Raw genomic sequence first — 16,772 nt, 5'->3', positions numbered from 1 at the left:
GTTTACTGCAGGTTGGCTGGTTTGAGGTTATTGTCCATATGCATGCTCTTACTCTATGGTAGATGAAAATCTAAACTTGTAGTAGCTTTACTGCTTTTGAGAGCTAAAATGCTGTGCATTAGTTGTCATCTCCCCTGGATTAAAAGGATGTCCACGAGCCACTACTGCAGGTATTGGTGATGTGTAAAAAATATCTACCCCCCTTTCCATTGATTTGCATCTCCATGCCCTCACCCTGATATAATTTTCTTTTAAAATGTTTATTCTTGTCCTCTTGCTCTTACACCTCTTTTTTAGTCATTTCTTACCTCTTTCCTTCCCAGCATTTCCCTCCATAGAAGCTCCATAATACAATGCAGCTATATATTCCAAAAAATGTTAATTTTCTCAATTGTTTCTGCCTTCCCTAAGGTTTCAGGTTTCTAAAGACTATTTCTAGCTTTCAGTTTAATTCCTGGGAGACACAAGACTATTTCTGTGGGTCTCTCTCCATCCATTGCCTTCTTTCTTGTGTATGTAGACATCCTGTATATGAAGACCAGCATGATTTTTTTTCTTTTAAACAGATGCCATTAATTTTTAAATGTGGTCCAAAATGTAATTATTGTAAAGTAAACCCTGAACATGCTGGTGATTCTGTCTTTGGGACTAAGGACAGACATTATGCTTGAACCAGTTTAAACCTGTAACAGAACAGAAGTTCAGTGCACATAATCCTGTTTCAAAATGACCGAAATGAGTTTAAGATAGACCTGGATGAATATAGCATCAAACTTAAAACACTTAGGTTAAATCAGTCTATCAAGTTTCTGTCCTAGATCCCCTCCCAACTCAAGTTAACTCAGTTCCCCAGCATCCCAGGATGCTTTGCACCTCCCCTGCAACCCTTCCACCCCTCCCCCCCCGACAGGGTGGGTGAGCTAGCCTTGCTATCTGCTCCAGCAGAGCAAGGCGGGCTCTGCCCCCAGGCTATCATAGAGCTGAGGCAGTAAACCCTCTGTTCTGCAGCCCTGGTCTTGCCTGTCTGTTAGCACATGGGATTGGCAGGGAAACAGCCCCCTTTCCCATCCACAGTCTTGATCCCTGTTGTGGGAGGATTTCTCCCTAGGCCCACACAAGGTACTGATGCATATGCAGGAAGGTGGGGAGCAGTTTCTCCAGCCTGGGCCAGTTCAAAACCCCCTGCTTCTGTGGGGGTTCCTTGCCTTGGGCAGGGTTCCCCGAGTCCTGCCTCCAGTGCAGAGGGGAAATTTCTCCCTTCCACCCCTCAGCATGGTCCAGTGCTGGCTTAGCCCAGCCCCAAAAGGTGCGGAAGGAACAGTCCCTCCAGCCTGGGGCCGGACCCGTATCAGTCCTCATTGGATCCCTCCACCTCAGTGGGGGTTCCCTCACCCAGGCAGAGTTCCCTGAGCCATGCCCCTGGTGCAGCAGGGGAGTTCTTCCCTCCCACCTTTCTGCGCGGTCCAGCAACGGCTTAGCCCTGCCCCTGAGGCTGCACTTTACTACTTAGCTTCTCATGCCTTGTAGCACCCTTCAAAAGATTTGTCAGCATCCCAGGGTGCCCCAGCACTCTGGTTGAGAATGACTGCTTTTATCTCTGGCATTTATAGGAATGATACATGAGAATTAAATATCTCTGGTATGTTCACATTTTCTGAAACTCAGCATTTACTGCTTTTATATGTCACTGCACATTCCTTTGCCCTTACACATTTACATGCCTAGGTTTATGATAGATAAATGCAGTTCTTAAAGTTTCTCCCAACTGCTGTCACAAGTAAATTGTGCCAAAGTTTCTGAGGAGTGTGGTGCATCATTATTTTCAGCAAGATCTGTTTTAAAAAAAAAAGCTGTGGGAAAACGATTCCCTTAGTTTTGTACAGCACAGAGTTATCTGTATCCTCAAACCACTAAACAAAACCAGCTTTCTGTGGAAACAAATAAACAACATAAGATTAAACTAAAGTGCATGGAACATCTGAACACATGAAATTAAAAAAAAAAAAATCCAATTTATAAAATGCAAAACTAACCATGATGATAGTATGTATTATCATTGAAATGTGCCCCTTTATGTTTAATTTACTATTATTTTCTGCTTTTTTAACTATTCAGAAATGTAGAAACCTGCCAAAATTGTAGGCAAAAAAGTACACTTACATATGAAAAAAGATCCTGGCGCATCTCCAGTGGGGATAGTGAGGGCATGTGTGTTGGGGAGGGAGTGACTGTATTATACCCTCACCCTTCCAGCACAGTTTGTAAATTAAAGTTTGGCCAATTTTGTGTGCCAGCACCAGGAAAAGAACTTACTCCAACCCTGGAAAAAGGAAAAATGCACTTCATAAAATGAAAAAGAATTGAGAGAAACAAATCTGTCCAGAGAGCATCAAAATTGGCTTCAATCTTGATTTGAACTGAACTTGAACATATTTTTAGGTTTAAATAAGTATTGTTTCTCCCTTTTCTTGACCCTTAATTGGCCTCCATTTCTTGATATCCTGTGAAATCTATCTCAGGGTCTCAGCTACAGCAGCTTGTCCTTGGCTAGCTGCTGCCTTCAAATCTCATGAGCTCCAGGGCTTCCCCTGTGTTCCAAAATGCCTCTCAGCCAAGAGTCTCTAGAGCATATGAAGTTTGAGTACAACAGCCATCCCAAACACTAATGAAAACTTCACAATGGAAACATCATCCTATATGGGGGCCCATTAGAAGGTCAATTGTGGCAGTGTGGGAAATCCATTAGGACACTGGGAGTGGGGAGGCAGGCTGAGGAAGAACCATGTGGTTGCGTTATGAGAAAGTAGTAACAAGGATGCAGAGTTTTGTATTTAAGAACCTCAAAACAAGAGTTGCACTTGCCATTATTGGTAATGAAATAGGACAGGAGAGCATTAGAGTATAAATAAACATTGCCAAATGAAATGGATCATCTGTGCCAGGGTACGTCATTGGGTGAAACACAAGTTGCATATGGTCCCACCTGTTGATCATGTGGCACAATGGCAACATGCTCCCTGCCTACAGGGACATCTCTATAAGCTGGGAAAGCCAGGGTTCCCTGATTATAGAGATACACACCCAGGAATCTCTGGGACATGTCTGGGTAAGTTGCCTGCTTACAGAGACTCATACTTGGAGTTTTCTGGGCAGCATTTCTGTAAGTGTTGAAAGCCAGGCAGGTGCTTTTGTGGCTTGAGGGTCCTGGTCCTGTTTGGGACTTCCTGGGGCACACAGGACTCGGCTTCTCAAACCCAGGGAGCTCCTCTCTTGGGTGTCTAGAGGGTGTAAGCATGTCATAAAGCAAGCAGCACAAATTGTTATTATCTTTTTGCCACAGCCACAAACAAAGGCATTGTGGTGCAACAAAAAGCATGGGTGTCTTTTTGCCTTTGCTTTGTGCCACCGTAAAAGTTGTTAGGGTGGCACAGAGGCGGCATCTGTTTCCAGCCTTAGTGTGCTGAAACTTTTATTTAAAAGGCAAAAAAAGAGAGCAAGAGAGAAAAGAAAAAAATCTTCCAATTAGAAAGAGAGAGAATTCCCAATGCAAGAGAAATATGGGTATCAGAAGAAAAAGTAGCAAGTCCAGAGGAGAGCCATGCGCATGATCAGAGGTCAGGAAACAGACCTTATGATGACAGGCTGAGGGCTATGGAGCTTTTCAGCCTGGAAAAACACAGGGTCAGGGGTGATCTGGTGGCCACATATAAGTTTATAAGGGGTTCTCACCAGAATCTAGGGGAGCATCTGTTCACCAGAGTGCCCCAAGAGATGACAAGGTCGAATGGTCACAAACTCCTCCATGAGCATTTCAGGCTGGACATAAGGAAGAACTTCTTTACTGTCCAAGCTCTCAAGGTCTGGAATAGACTGCCACCAGAGGTGTTTCAAGCACCTACTTTGAATGCCTTCAAGAGACATTTGGATGTTTATCTTGCTGGGATCCTATGACCCCTGACTTCCATCCCCCGGGGGCAGGGGGCTGGACTCAATGATCTTCCGAGGGCCCTTCCAACCCTAATGTCTATGAAATCTATGATATAACAAGTAATACAAACAAGCATTGTGATGAAGGTTTCCATGTGTCCTATTCATTCCAGTTTGGAATGGGTTGGTTCATCTCCAGGTATCTCCTTCTCTTATTCTCCATTTTCTTACAAAAGCTCTGGCTCTTCCCCTGTTAGAAGCATAAATGGCAGCAAATATGAAGGGTACTCTCCCCCCTCCATATACATATGCATACCTTCTCCACAACACATTGCCCAGCTTGCTTTCCTCATCTCTCTTAAGTAGACACAGTACTAATACTCTTATTACTCTCTGCTTGGAAATGCATACACATATTCTTTCCTCACTCCCAATTCCTTAATCTTCCCTAAAAGATTACTTCCTTGGTTCCTTAATCTTCCCTGTACAACTTCCCTGGTTCTCTCCACACACCTCAGATCCATGCACTATGAACTGTCTCTCACTGCTCATCCACACGTAAACAGCTATGCCCCTCTTCACAGTTCCAGGTTAACCCCACCTCTGACTTCCCATTTAAGTCTTGGGTCTCTACCTGCCACCTTTCTAAAGGCAAGAACCCATATTCCTCTACCTTTTGGACCAGGGTTTTAGGCTGCAGTCTTCTTGTGTTAACAGTGATTTTTAATGGCATTCAGCACCTGCAGCTCAGCATGGTCTCCCAGGGACAATGACAGAGTTAACCAGTAACCAGCCAGCTTCCAGAAAGCAAAGTACTATTTATTTAAACCAAACGCATTACAGAAAAATGGATTATAAAACAATAAATAGCTTAAATGTGTGTCTGCATTACCTAGTAATTATCCCTCTTCCACATATGCCCCTAGCAGATATAGTCTCAAGCTTCACTTACTAGAATGCAGGGTAAGTGACAGTCTCCTAGGTCAGAGCTCTCTCTCTTTTATATAGCTTTGTTGCTCTGTGTTTGTCAGATCTCTTGAACCAGAACACACCAGTAAAAGCTGTTTCCCCATGCAGTTGAAATAAATACTGACCTATTACCTTTATTAGTGATTTACATTACGGTGTTTTCTTACACACATCCCCAAATAAAATAACACACCTTGGTTTTGGAAGGTAGGATGTATAAAGAAAGAGTTTTCCAGAATCATGTCCAACTGTGTGAAGTAAAATCGTGCTGGAAACATAATGGGTGCCTGTAGACACCTGCTCTGATGTGCTACAATTACAGTGCATCAGAGCAGACTTGATTAATCAAGGCTGCTGGAGTATACTAATTAGCACACTCCACCAGCCGTGGCATCTTCTGTATTCAGTGTCCTTGTGCTTCAAAATGGCAGCAGGGGCACTTTAACTAAATCTTATTGAACGAGCTTTAGTTAAAGTGCCCCCACCGCCATTTTTAAGCATGGGATGCTGAATACATGAGACACTGTGGGTGCTTTAATTAAAGCGGCTCCTGAGAGTCACTCTAATTAAAGCACCCACCCCTGGAGCACAATTAAAGATGCTCCGTGTGCCTAGGAAGTGTCATCAGAAACTTCCTAGTGTGTCAGATTGCCTCCTGTAATGACACATTTCCTTGACATTTTGCATTTCCAGAAGGGCTTACTCTTTGTCACAGTGATAGGCCCCAGACCCTTGCAAAGGGTAGTAGAAAGACTATTACTTTTTTTACTGTAAGTAGTTCTTTATATAAAATTCCTGGAAACGAAGTGCTATTTTGACATCACAAACCACATCAGGATACTACCAACAGCTCATTTAATGCTTTAGGCACAAGCTACAGTGCTCACCCAATAGCTATGGCTATGAGAAGGTTAACACAAGACTCATCATCTTCAGTTTGCTGAGCAGGCACAAGCAACAGCCATGGTTGTTGCATGACATGCGCAGTGTCCCATTTCCACTGAAGAAAACAGCTTCTTCACTTACAACACCCTAATTTTTGGGGAGCTGATTGGGGGGGGGGGGGGTTGTGTTATGTATGAGAAAAATCTCATTATCACATCCATGCACCCCTCCGTCCCACCTCCCCCTCCCACAGTGACTTTAGTTTCTATAGCAGGGGTGGATAATTATTTGGGCCCACCCAAATACATGGGGAGTTTTGATGAGCTGTGGTGGCCTGGGTCAGAACCCCCCCCCCCCCCCGGCCCACAGCAACTCACCAAAAGTCCATATGGGGCTTTGGGTGGGTGGGAAGCAGTGTTTGGGAGCAAGACACACATGATCTGCTCCCTGCACACCAGTGTCCTATGAGAGAGATGGGGGTGTTTGAGTGTGTGTGGAGGGGATGGGGACGTGTGCACATGTGTGGAGGGGCCAGCCAGGGATGGGGGGAAGGCAGGGGCAGGTGTGCAGCAGAGCTTGTCTGGTCTGCAGCTGCCCCCTGCGGCACTCCACATGAGGCTGAGCTCCGCCTGAGGCAACCAATGCTGTGCTCCTGCCCACACCCTCTGGCCCCAGCCCGGGCCCTTGTCAGCACACGGCTTCTGGCAGGGCTATTCCCAGTGTGGCTGCAGCCAACTGGGTGCTGCTCTGCTCCCCTTGCCTGAAGTGGGAGCCGTCAGGCTGAAGCTTCCCCCTGCCCACCCACCCAAAGTGGTGCAGCAGGAGCAGGAGGAGGAGCCACCATTAGTGGTGAGGGGAGCAGAGCAGCACCCGGCTGACTGCAGCCACACTGGGAACAACCTAACCGGAAGTTGCACACCGACTGAGGCCTGGGCCAACAGGGCTGTTCTGATCCCCTTGCCTCCAGCTGTGGCTCTTGCTCCTGCCCCCGCTGCACCACTCTGGCTCCAGCTCCCAGCTTTCTTATACTTGCTCTGCCCAACTGGTGCGATCAGCAGCAACATGCAGGCAGGTGGAGTGAGTGAAAGGTGACTGGGAGCTGGAGCCAGAGCCCCACATACTGAGACAGGAGCCACCCAGGCAAAGTTTCCCCCTGCCTGCTTTCTCCTCCCATCTCTGGCTGAAGAGCACACCTTTGAGGCAACTTTGTGGCTCTCTAGCCAGGGGGCTGGAAAGCCTGTGCACCCCCACAGTGCTACATTTTTAGCACTACAGATGAATGCCTGTCCATAGCTTTGGTCTGTATCTTTTACCCTTACCGCCTTTCACAAACCTGCTACTCAGGTGGAATGATTACACACATTTCTTGCTCCATCCATGTGTCCCCTGCAATGGTTTATGTTGATTTAAATGTCATTTTGTAAATGCTAAAAATTTTAGAGCTCTATAATAATTCTTGGTATTCCCATCATTGAAGAAATGCTGCAAGAACATTCTCAGCTTACTTACATAGCTGTTAATATGTCAAGTCGCTGTCTCCAGACAATTGCAGAGATAGGTAAGAACCAGTTAAGAGAATGTCCAAGAAGGTGTTAGGGAACTTTGAAATCAGAGGAGCACCATGTGTTGAGGTCCCATAGGCTTCACAGCTAATACACCTGTAACTTCAAAGTGGAAAGTAAGAAAGGTAACTGTAATGGGGTGGCGTCCTAGGGGTCCCCGTGCTCTCCCCGACACCCCCTTTTACCATGCCAAGTTAGCCACAAGGACACCCTCAATTCTCGCCTGCCATGTCTTTGCTGTTAAACGTATAATGGGGAGGCTGCCTTTTTAACTTCCTGGACACGGTTTTCCTGCCTTACACAGGCCCCGTTCTGTAATGGGTGTTTCGGTGCACCCTAGTCTTATGGGCTGTGCGTGGCTCCAACCACCCCTGTACCATGCCCCAAGCCTCGCAGATGTAACAAACGTTGTTCGGTCTCACCTGATGTCTCACTGGAACTTGGGCTTTCTGCAGCCCTGTCACATTCTGCGCCCCACTGGCGCCCGGGCTCTTCACAGCCTTGTCGCTCCCTGTGCCTCACTGGCACCTGAGCTTTCTACAGCCTTGTCTTGCTCTGCGCCTCACTGGCACTTGGGCTCTCCACGGCCCTGTCTCTCTCTGCCCCCTCTCGGGGGCTTCTCAAATCACTGCTGCCTCTCGGGGGCTGGGGTCCCCATGCTACCGTGAGCCCCCTATGAGGCCTCCTCCAACCCCTAATAGCCTCACCCAAACCTCCGGGCAAAACAACAAACAGAACACAAGCACCTGGGCTATAACATAAACTCTAACTGCCTGGCCATAATGTTATTCCAGCCACCCCAGGGGTGCTCCATTCTTCCTCGATCTTGGGGTTGTACCTGCAGTCAGACCTCTCCCTTCTGCTTACTCTGGGAGAGCTCCTTCTCCCACGGTGGCTGGCAGGGAACTGCCCCCTTGGCCTCAAGCCTGGGATTTATATAGGAGTCAGGCCCTGCCCCTTCCAGCCAGCGGGCCAGGTGCAGGTGCGGCCACTTCCCTCATTAGGCGGTTGTCCCAGCAACCTGCACCTGGGTTCCTTCCTCATCTTGCAAAGTAGCAGGCATCTTAGTGCCCTGCTACATTAACTAAAAGACTAGACACCAAAATGCTTATCTCACTTTTCCAGTATCCTTTGCCTGTCTATAAATATAAAATGCATAGAAAAGTACCTCATTTGTTAACAGTAGTTCTTTCCAGAAGTCTTGTCACCCCAACCAATCTTAATCTACATTAAAAATGCAATCTTGATTATGGCCTTAGACTTGTCAGGTGCTTGGCTGTGTCCAGCCATCTCAATCCCGTATTGCTTAGTCCCAAACACAGTTATGCCCCTCTTTTCCCAGTTTCCAGGTTAACTGCATCCCATATGCCTTTATAGCTCCTTTAGGTCTCAGGCCTCTAGCTGTCAACTTTCTGAAGGCATATTCATGGTTAAGTAATTTTAAGAGTTTCCCAGGGGGAAAGCCCATAGTCCAGATGTATGTAGTCTATTATAATCTCCCTGCTATAGGTAGGCCATATTGCTTTTATTCCCGCACATTTTTCTCATGTTTTTCAGACTCACTTGGTCAGTCTTTGAAATCTTGCCCATTGGCAAGTTCTACAGTAAAACTGTTTATTGGAAAAACATTATCCATTGGAAGACTGACACTTAGGTAATTTAACAAAATTTAACTCTGGTTGAAGTTCTTGTTTACTATCATTGGGTGTGTGCACACATACTAAGGCAACTTAAAATAAGGCAACTTAACTAAGTTGACTTAAGCCATGTTGGAGTGTATACATGTACAGGTCCTTGACATGGTAGCAGTCATCTTGTGAGCTAAGGCAATTTAAGTAATGCAACTCAAGATAATACACTTTACAGGTGTGGCAGAAATGCCACCGTCTATGTCTCTCTCCAGAAATCTGTCCCGGTCAGCTTGGGACACTGGGGTCGAATTGCTAAGGGAGGGGGGATTTTCCTCTCTGCCTACATGACAAAAGCCTGGTGCCTAGGGTGTGGTCCCTCTGGTCACCTGAGTGGGGGGAGGGAAAAGGCCCTGCTCATCTGCCCAGGTAACCAGTGATGCTTTTTAAATTGGTTGGAAGTGTGGCAGAAATGCCACCATCTGTGTCTCTCTCCAGAAATCTGTACCGGTCAGCTAGGGACACTGGGGTCGAATTCCTAAGGGAGGGGGGATTGGGTTGACTGCCCTTAGGACTGTTAGGCCTGTGTTTCGCTGAGGACACAGGACCCAGACAGTCCCTTCTCGGGGTGGTGGCAGCACACGTTACCCCCGGACTCTGCCGTGGGGCTCAAAAGGGGGCCTGCCAGGGCTTAGGCGCCCCTGGAGAGACACGTGGAGTCCAGAAAGTGGACGGTCGTAGTGAGGTGGGAGACTCAATGCAGGAGCTCCCCAAACTGGCCTGCCACAGAAGGTAAAAGCTTTGTTATCTGGCACCCACAGGGAATGGAGGGTGCCAGATAACAAAATATGCCGGTTAACTGAGCAGCCCGAACAGACATCTTTGCCTGTTCGGGCCGACGCTTGTCCTGCTGCATGGCCACCCCTCCCACGGGCCCCATAGACCCCAAGGGACAGGGAGGGGGGACCCATGCAGGCTGCTATGTCCCAGGCTGTAGGGGGTTGGCAGTGCAGGCTGCTTTCCCCAGGCTGTGGGGGCTCCACAAAACCGGAAACGCCACGGTGGGCACTTCTGGTTTCATTTTTCCCTTACAATCCGGCATGCCAGTTAACAGAGCATGCTGGCTTGTAAGGTGCTGGATAATTCGGCTTTTACTGTATTATCTTGCGCCACATTTAAATCAACTCTGCTCCACATACATGTCTACGCTCTGACAGTGAGGTTGACTTTAAAAAGTTCATTTGGCTTAACTGTCAGAAAGTTAGCACATGTGTATACACCTACTTGGAGTACTCCTTTCTGGGTTGCAGTAAGGTTAAAAAAATAAAACAAAATGTTAATTCTTTGATTATAAATAAATTCATTTTTCAAGTATGCTAAGGGAAGCAGTACATTTTACAGTTTTCCTGGAGGAACAGGGAAACTGTTAAAATTAGACATGCTATGAGCTGGGCCCTTATACATTGTGTACCCATTAAACTCATAATTTAGAGGGCAAATAAAAAAAAAAGTCAGAGCATAGGCACCAAAAGTCCTGTGAAATAAAGATGACCAAAAGTCATTCTGGCCTAGCTTTGTGTCCTTTTCTGCTCTCAGATCTTTGTAGCATTGCTGCCTGGAAAACCATGCTAACATTCGCAGGGCAGCAATTCCTTCAAAAGTTGCCCCTACTACTGCTATTCTTTGGATTTTTATAATGTAGCACGTGGAAAAATACCCAGCCTGGATGGCATGTCTTTCAAGTAGTCTTTTAGCACAAACAATCTTAACTTGTAAACATAAGGACCTTGAACTCAGTCTCAGAAGATACCAGTCTCAGTGATCCTCAAAGCAAGGTTCCCCACAGTCACTGTTTTTGTGTTAACATGACTTTCTGTAAATGTTTGTGGGGAAGTACCAAGATAAAAGTCCTCTGTTCAAGGGTCTTAAATCTTGGAGGTTGATCTTGTGGACCACAGTTGTTGACATACTCTTGGATCTGCTACTCTGAACGAGCTTCATGAAAGCTTCTGCTCCCAGCTCTTTACAGCATTGTTGCCTGGTGTACTGAGAAGCCATGGTAGCATTGACAGGGCAGTGATTGCTTCAAGTTATCCCTACTGCCACTGTTTGCTGTTTGAATAATAGGACTATATTCTGCCACATATGAGTGGACACTTTTGCCTTGGCTTAATTTCCACATCAGGAAGCAGTGCCATAGAGAATGCCAACTGTATATGCCAAAGAAGTGGAATGTACATTTTGGAATCTACTCCCTTGAGCTCTCTGGGCAGTACAGCCCATACTCTGACATCTCTTTATTCCCATCAGAAAGGTCATGTTTCTCCTTTTGCTGCCCATCTATAGGCTGTTTTTCACACACGCACATCCACCCCCTGAATTGCATACTGGACAGCTTAGCTAGGGACAGACATTACACATAATCCAGTTTAAGTGATCAGAAACTGGTTTAAACCTGTAACAGAACAGATGTTCAGTGTACATAAACCAGTTAGAAAATGGCTGAAACCAGTTTGAGATAAACGTGGTTGAATGTAGTATCAGACTTAATTGGTTTGGGTTAAAAGTGGTTTATGCAGTGTCTGTCCCAGACCCCTTGCTGGTTTAAATTAAACCAGACTCCTCCAGCATCCTGGCATGCTGGCTGGCCTCTACCCTTTGCTTCCTGGCTGGAGCTCAGGAGAGACTGCAGGCATCTGCCTGGCTTCCCCCTGCTCCCCTTCCCCTCCCCACTCCCTGTAAGGTCCCCTCTGCCTTACACAGACACCTCTCAGCATTAGGTAGCAGACCATTTGCTGGCTACAGTCTATGCTGTGGCAGATGGAATAAAGACAGAATCCACAGGTAATGTCCCTCTTTTGTTTTCTTAACGGGGTGACAAACACTGAGTTAGGGGTGATAAACACTGTGTTATCAATTAAGGAAGGAAAGGGAGGACTGCTCTAGCACCTCCTGGCTTCTAGCCTGAGCCACTGCAGGTATGTGCCTGCATTTCTGGGATGTCTGTGCAGTTACAAATTGATTCAGCCTAGCCAGATTAGACTAACGTTGAAAGATTGAATCAATTTAGGCTGAGGCTTTTTGAATGTCTGTCCCTAGCCCTTTAGTCAACAGGGTCTTGGTGATCTAGCAGAAGGTGATCTGGCAATACTGCAAAATGAAACTAAGTGATGGAATGTGGTAGTTTCCACATATGATCTTGGCAAACTCTGTAACATTCCTCTGAAAAAGGAGCAGAGATTTTTCAGTTGCTTAATTATAAAAGTTCAAAAATGGGCTGTTTCCAAGATGTTGTTAGAATATATGTTTCTGGAATTTAGGAGTCGGTACAATGTAACTGAGGCAGAAGAATCCAGAGAAGTGTGATGAGAGTAGAGGGGAATTACAAAAGGGGAAGAATGTTTTTAATATATTTTTCCCTGAAAACATTATTTGATATAGTCTAAAAACAAAACAAACAAACAAAACCCTGTTAAAAAATTCACTTTTCCTTTTGGCGAGGTATTGATCAAAATATGGGACTCATGTACACACCACTATTTTTGCCCTTTTGTGCACTTCGACTGCATGTCTGTTTGCACGAGCAGGATTTTCCGATGCTTTAAAAGTCTTTCTTGTGCATTAAACTAAAATTCCTTGGATGTAGTTTAGTTTGGCTTACCGGAAATTAAAGTGTTGCATATGTGGATCCATTGTGTGTAAACACAAAGGCACTCAAAAACATGTAATGAGCCTCTTTGTCCAGCAGATGACATTGTGACTTTTTAGTAGTTCACCCTTTCGAATTGCTTTCACTTTCAAGTTGCTTCCACTTTTGTTGTTGTTGTATAGCTTTTGCTTTTTCTTTTTTTCTATTTTGCCTGCTCCCTGCTTCCAAAGCTGCATGGCAGGGCATGGGCACAGAGTGGGTAGAGGACCCTGGGCCAGGACGAGGGTGGGGGGCAGTGCTGGACCATCCTGCTCTCCTGTGGAACCAGTGGGGACACAGCTTAATTCGTTTGAAAACCTAGTGTCTGTAAACACAGATGCAATGCTCCAAAATAAATGTTTAACTTTTATAAACCTATTTAAATTCAGGAGGATTAAAACCTGTGGTGTGTACAAGCACCCATGGAGACTAAATCTGAAGGCTACATTTTGAGATGCTTGTTATAAACAATACAGGCAGTCCTCGACTTGCAACGTTTCGAGTTACAACGTTTCACACTTACAGCGTTTATAAATTGACTCCCTGTTACAACTTTCTGACATCAGTTTTGGCTTTACAATGCTTGATCCAATGTGACACTATGCCAGCAAACAAGTTCACTGTGTCACCCATCTCCCTAGAGAACATCTGTCCAAACTTCCTTGGACACTTTCTTTAAGAAAGTAGACAAGACTCCAGGAGAACCTGGAGCCAAGACTCCTGAGAAGATTCCAGCCAAGAGCCCTTCAAAAATTCTAACCAAGAGCCCTTCAAAAAGTCCAACAAAGTCACCTCAAAGAAGTTCTTCCAAATCAATATGATTGCTATTTATAATATAAATACATTAATGTAGCTACATTACTCATCTATAATTGATGAAGTACAAAATTCTGGGGTATTTTTGGTGAAAATAGGGTATTGGACCTTGGTTCAGGAACCAATCCCCCATTTATAACATTGTTTCTTATGAGAAAATTGGTTCCGAGTTGCAACATTTCAACGTAAGACATGGTTTTCAGGAACCAGTTATCGCAAGTCTGAGGACTGCCTGTATAAGTAAATGATCTAGGTTTTTTGATCACTGGATCATGAGTGTTACTTCTTAAACTGTTATACAATATGATTTTTCATTGAATATTCACAGTCAATATTCATGCTGTTTTAGGGCGATTCGGTACCAGGTGGAGATGACTCTCCATTCTCAGACTCGGTTACCTTGGAGCAAACAACAAGTAACATTGGAATATCAAGTGGACGTGTAAGCCTATGGATGCAGTGGATGTTGCCAAAAATTACTATAAAATTGTTTGCACCAGATCCTGGAAACACAGGCACAGGTATTATGCACAGAAGTAGTTATATGACATTTTTAAAATTCTTTTAAGATTAAATTACTTTATCTTTAAGCAGGTGGTCATGAATCATATACACAGTAATTTTAAAAAAATCATGGACTTAGTCAATTTTCTAGTATGTTCCAACAGGCTGTCATACCGGAGATGAAAATTTACCAGGATCCTTAAGAGTGTTCCTTCATAAGGAATAGGGACTATAGCAAGTTTGAAATAACATTTAATTAGTAATTTTAAATGATATAGGACTGTAGTTGTACAGCAGCAGCATGGAGCTTTCAATAACGTTTTTTGTGATGACATGCAAGTCCCTTTTAAGCAATTTAAACAGCTTTGGATTTTTGTTGACACTTCTAAAATATTCATAATTGTCTTAATGTCATGAATTTAAGTCAATCACTGTAATATCCTTTTAAATGTAATGTTTATGTTTAATATTGGAAGTAGAAATATGATTTAATGGTAAGTAGTAGATAATCCATTACTCATCTTTTCTTTCTTTGAGAAACTCTAGGTTGATTATTATCATCAATTATATTATTTATAAAAGAGTTATATTACACACTTTATACATCACTTACTAATCTGTGAGTTTGAATAATAATTGTTTTAGGATATGCGATTCAGATTCTTTTTAATGAATTCTACTTGTACTTGACAACAAAAACAATGCAAGGAAACGATTCTTAAAATTCAGTAGACTTCGTGAAAAGGATGATAAATGACTTTGACCTTGTAAAGCACTTTGAAGATATAAAAGAAGTATAGATAGATAGATATTATTTTTAAAAGTCCTGTAATTATTTTTTCTAAGGAAAAAAGTTCTGCTGAGGAGAAAAAGTCCTATTGTTTCAGTGCAGCAGTTTAAAAGCACGCGCATTTTTCTAAATGTAGCTAATAGCTATACATTCTACATAACATACTGAATTCTGGAATTTCCCTTTGCTTAATGATGCAACCTTTCCCAAGAAGAGAGTACAGTAATCCACCAGTTTCAGTTTCCCAACACTGCTATACCATTATTAATACAGCTTTTATGTTTTATGTTTTGATTTTAAGAGTCAGACACAATTATCAGTCTGTTCTCTGTACATATTCATGTCCCCAAAGTCTATGTAGACAACAGGAGAAAGTGTTGATGTTGTATTTATTAACAAAATTTAAAATTTTTCTACTGGATTGTACTCTCTGTTCTTCATAAGGATATTGTTTGGGATAGAGATAGGATGTCTGTTTTGACATTTCAAAGGGACAGTGTTTTGTTTCATCGTTTCTTTTTGTTTTGAAGCACTGTCCCATTTTGTTTTGTCGAAACTGTTTTGCTATTTCAACTTGTTTCAACGTTTCACCCTTAGGCTATAATGGGGAATCATGAAAATGCCTAAAATGTTGCCATCTCTTCCCTGATTTGGATACAAATTGCAGGGATGGTAGCCCCTTCTGAGGGCATGAAGCCTGAAGGAGATGGGTGCACAGGTTTCTCGGAAACTGCACCTCAAAGTCTTGAAAGCAAAACTTGCCAGTAGCGGCAGCCTCCCATTGTCTGGCATGCAGATCCAGTGGTCCGCACCTCCGGGAGGGCTGTGGGGCTGTGCCAGACTGCTCCCGGGGGTGCGGGCCCCTGGATCTCCGCCGAATGACAGGAGGCTGCAACAAAATTTCACACAGCCCTAGTGCTTACCTCCTTGAAGAGGGGCCTAGCAGTGGTGGATATGGGGAATCATCTAGGCAGGGACAAGCCTAAGCCTGCCTTTATCTGCTTATCTCCTAACACCTCACTTATCTCCTCACACCTCCGACACTCTTCAGAAAATCTGGTGGCACCCAAGGCTGCCCCGCACTGTGGTTGACAATCACTGGCTTGATACTTTTGATAATTTTTAATTACATGATCATGTACTATTTTTTTTCCCACAAAACTGTTGTATCAGACACCTGTCATGACAACTATTAACAGGTTTAAGTAGAGCAGCAGTATTACAACTAAAGAAGACATGTTACAATAAAAGAGCTCTTTATACTATTTGAGAGCTTACTGTATCTGTTTAAACAATTGTGGATGGTGTGACAGGAGACATTATCCAGGTTTTGGTTGGTGGAACTAGCTGTTGACATTTTAAAAGCTCTTTGACAGCTGCTTAAAATCCAGTCTATCTAGGATGCATCTAATCTGTGCAGAATTTTACCATATTTTCTTACATACACTGTGCCCCTGAATAAGCTACACCTCTTGTCTTTGAAAGGTAGAAACGAAGAAAAAAGTTATTTCCTTCAAAATACTGGTATTTTATTTTCCCAGAGAAAACACAGGCAACTGCATTTGGGTAGGGTGAACAAAACATTGTAGCTTCCCTGTCAACCCCCTGGCTGCAGGATGCAGTAGGTGCTGCTGGCTGAGCCAAAAATACCCAATCCATTTTCTCTTCCCTTCTTTTCTCAAGCTAAGCTGGGTTGGCAGTCAGCAGCACCTTCCAGCTTGTGCAGCGTAAGCCTCTGCTGGGGAAAAGAGAAAGTGTCCATAGCTTAGGGAACCCCCTTTGCAGCATATGCTGCATTACTTCTCTTTCCCCAGCAGATGTTTCATCAGCAGAAGCAGCTGTTACCATATTTCCTTGCTTAAAGCAGGGATGTAGCTTGTAGCTGTGTTGATCTAAAAAGCAGAGGCAGACAAAATTCCATTTGTGAAAAAGTTGCTCTGTGCATATGGAGAATATGTTTAAAGCATGTATCGCAATTTCCAAGTGCTGGTTTGGTTTTGTTT

At 44.2% G+C, this 16,772-nt stretch overlaps 1 protein-coding gene across 2 annotated transcripts in view; it reads left to right on the top strand.

Moving 5' to 3' along the window:
* Positions 1-16,772, top strand: part of VPS13B (vacuolar protein sorting 13 homolog B) — an 877,527-nt gene that overhangs the window by 514,082 nt on the left and 346,673 nt on the right. For both annotated transcript variants that reach the window (XM_059723846.1, XM_006263597.4), the window contains one exon: positions 13,825-13,996. In XM_059723846.1, the coding sequence (XP_059579829.1) occupies positions 13,825-13,996 (172 nt within the window). The remainder of the gene's footprint in view (positions 1-13,824; positions 13,997-16,772) is intronic.

This window comes from Alligator mississippiensis, chromosome 3 (genome assembly GCF_030867095.1).
Source record: "Alligator mississippiensis isolate rAllMis1 chromosome 3, rAllMis1, whole genome shotgun sequence".
Taxonomy (NCBI): Eukaryota; Metazoa; Chordata; order Crocodylia; family Alligatoridae; genus Alligator; species Alligator mississippiensis.
This window is presented reverse-complemented; position numbering and strand designations above follow the sequence as displayed.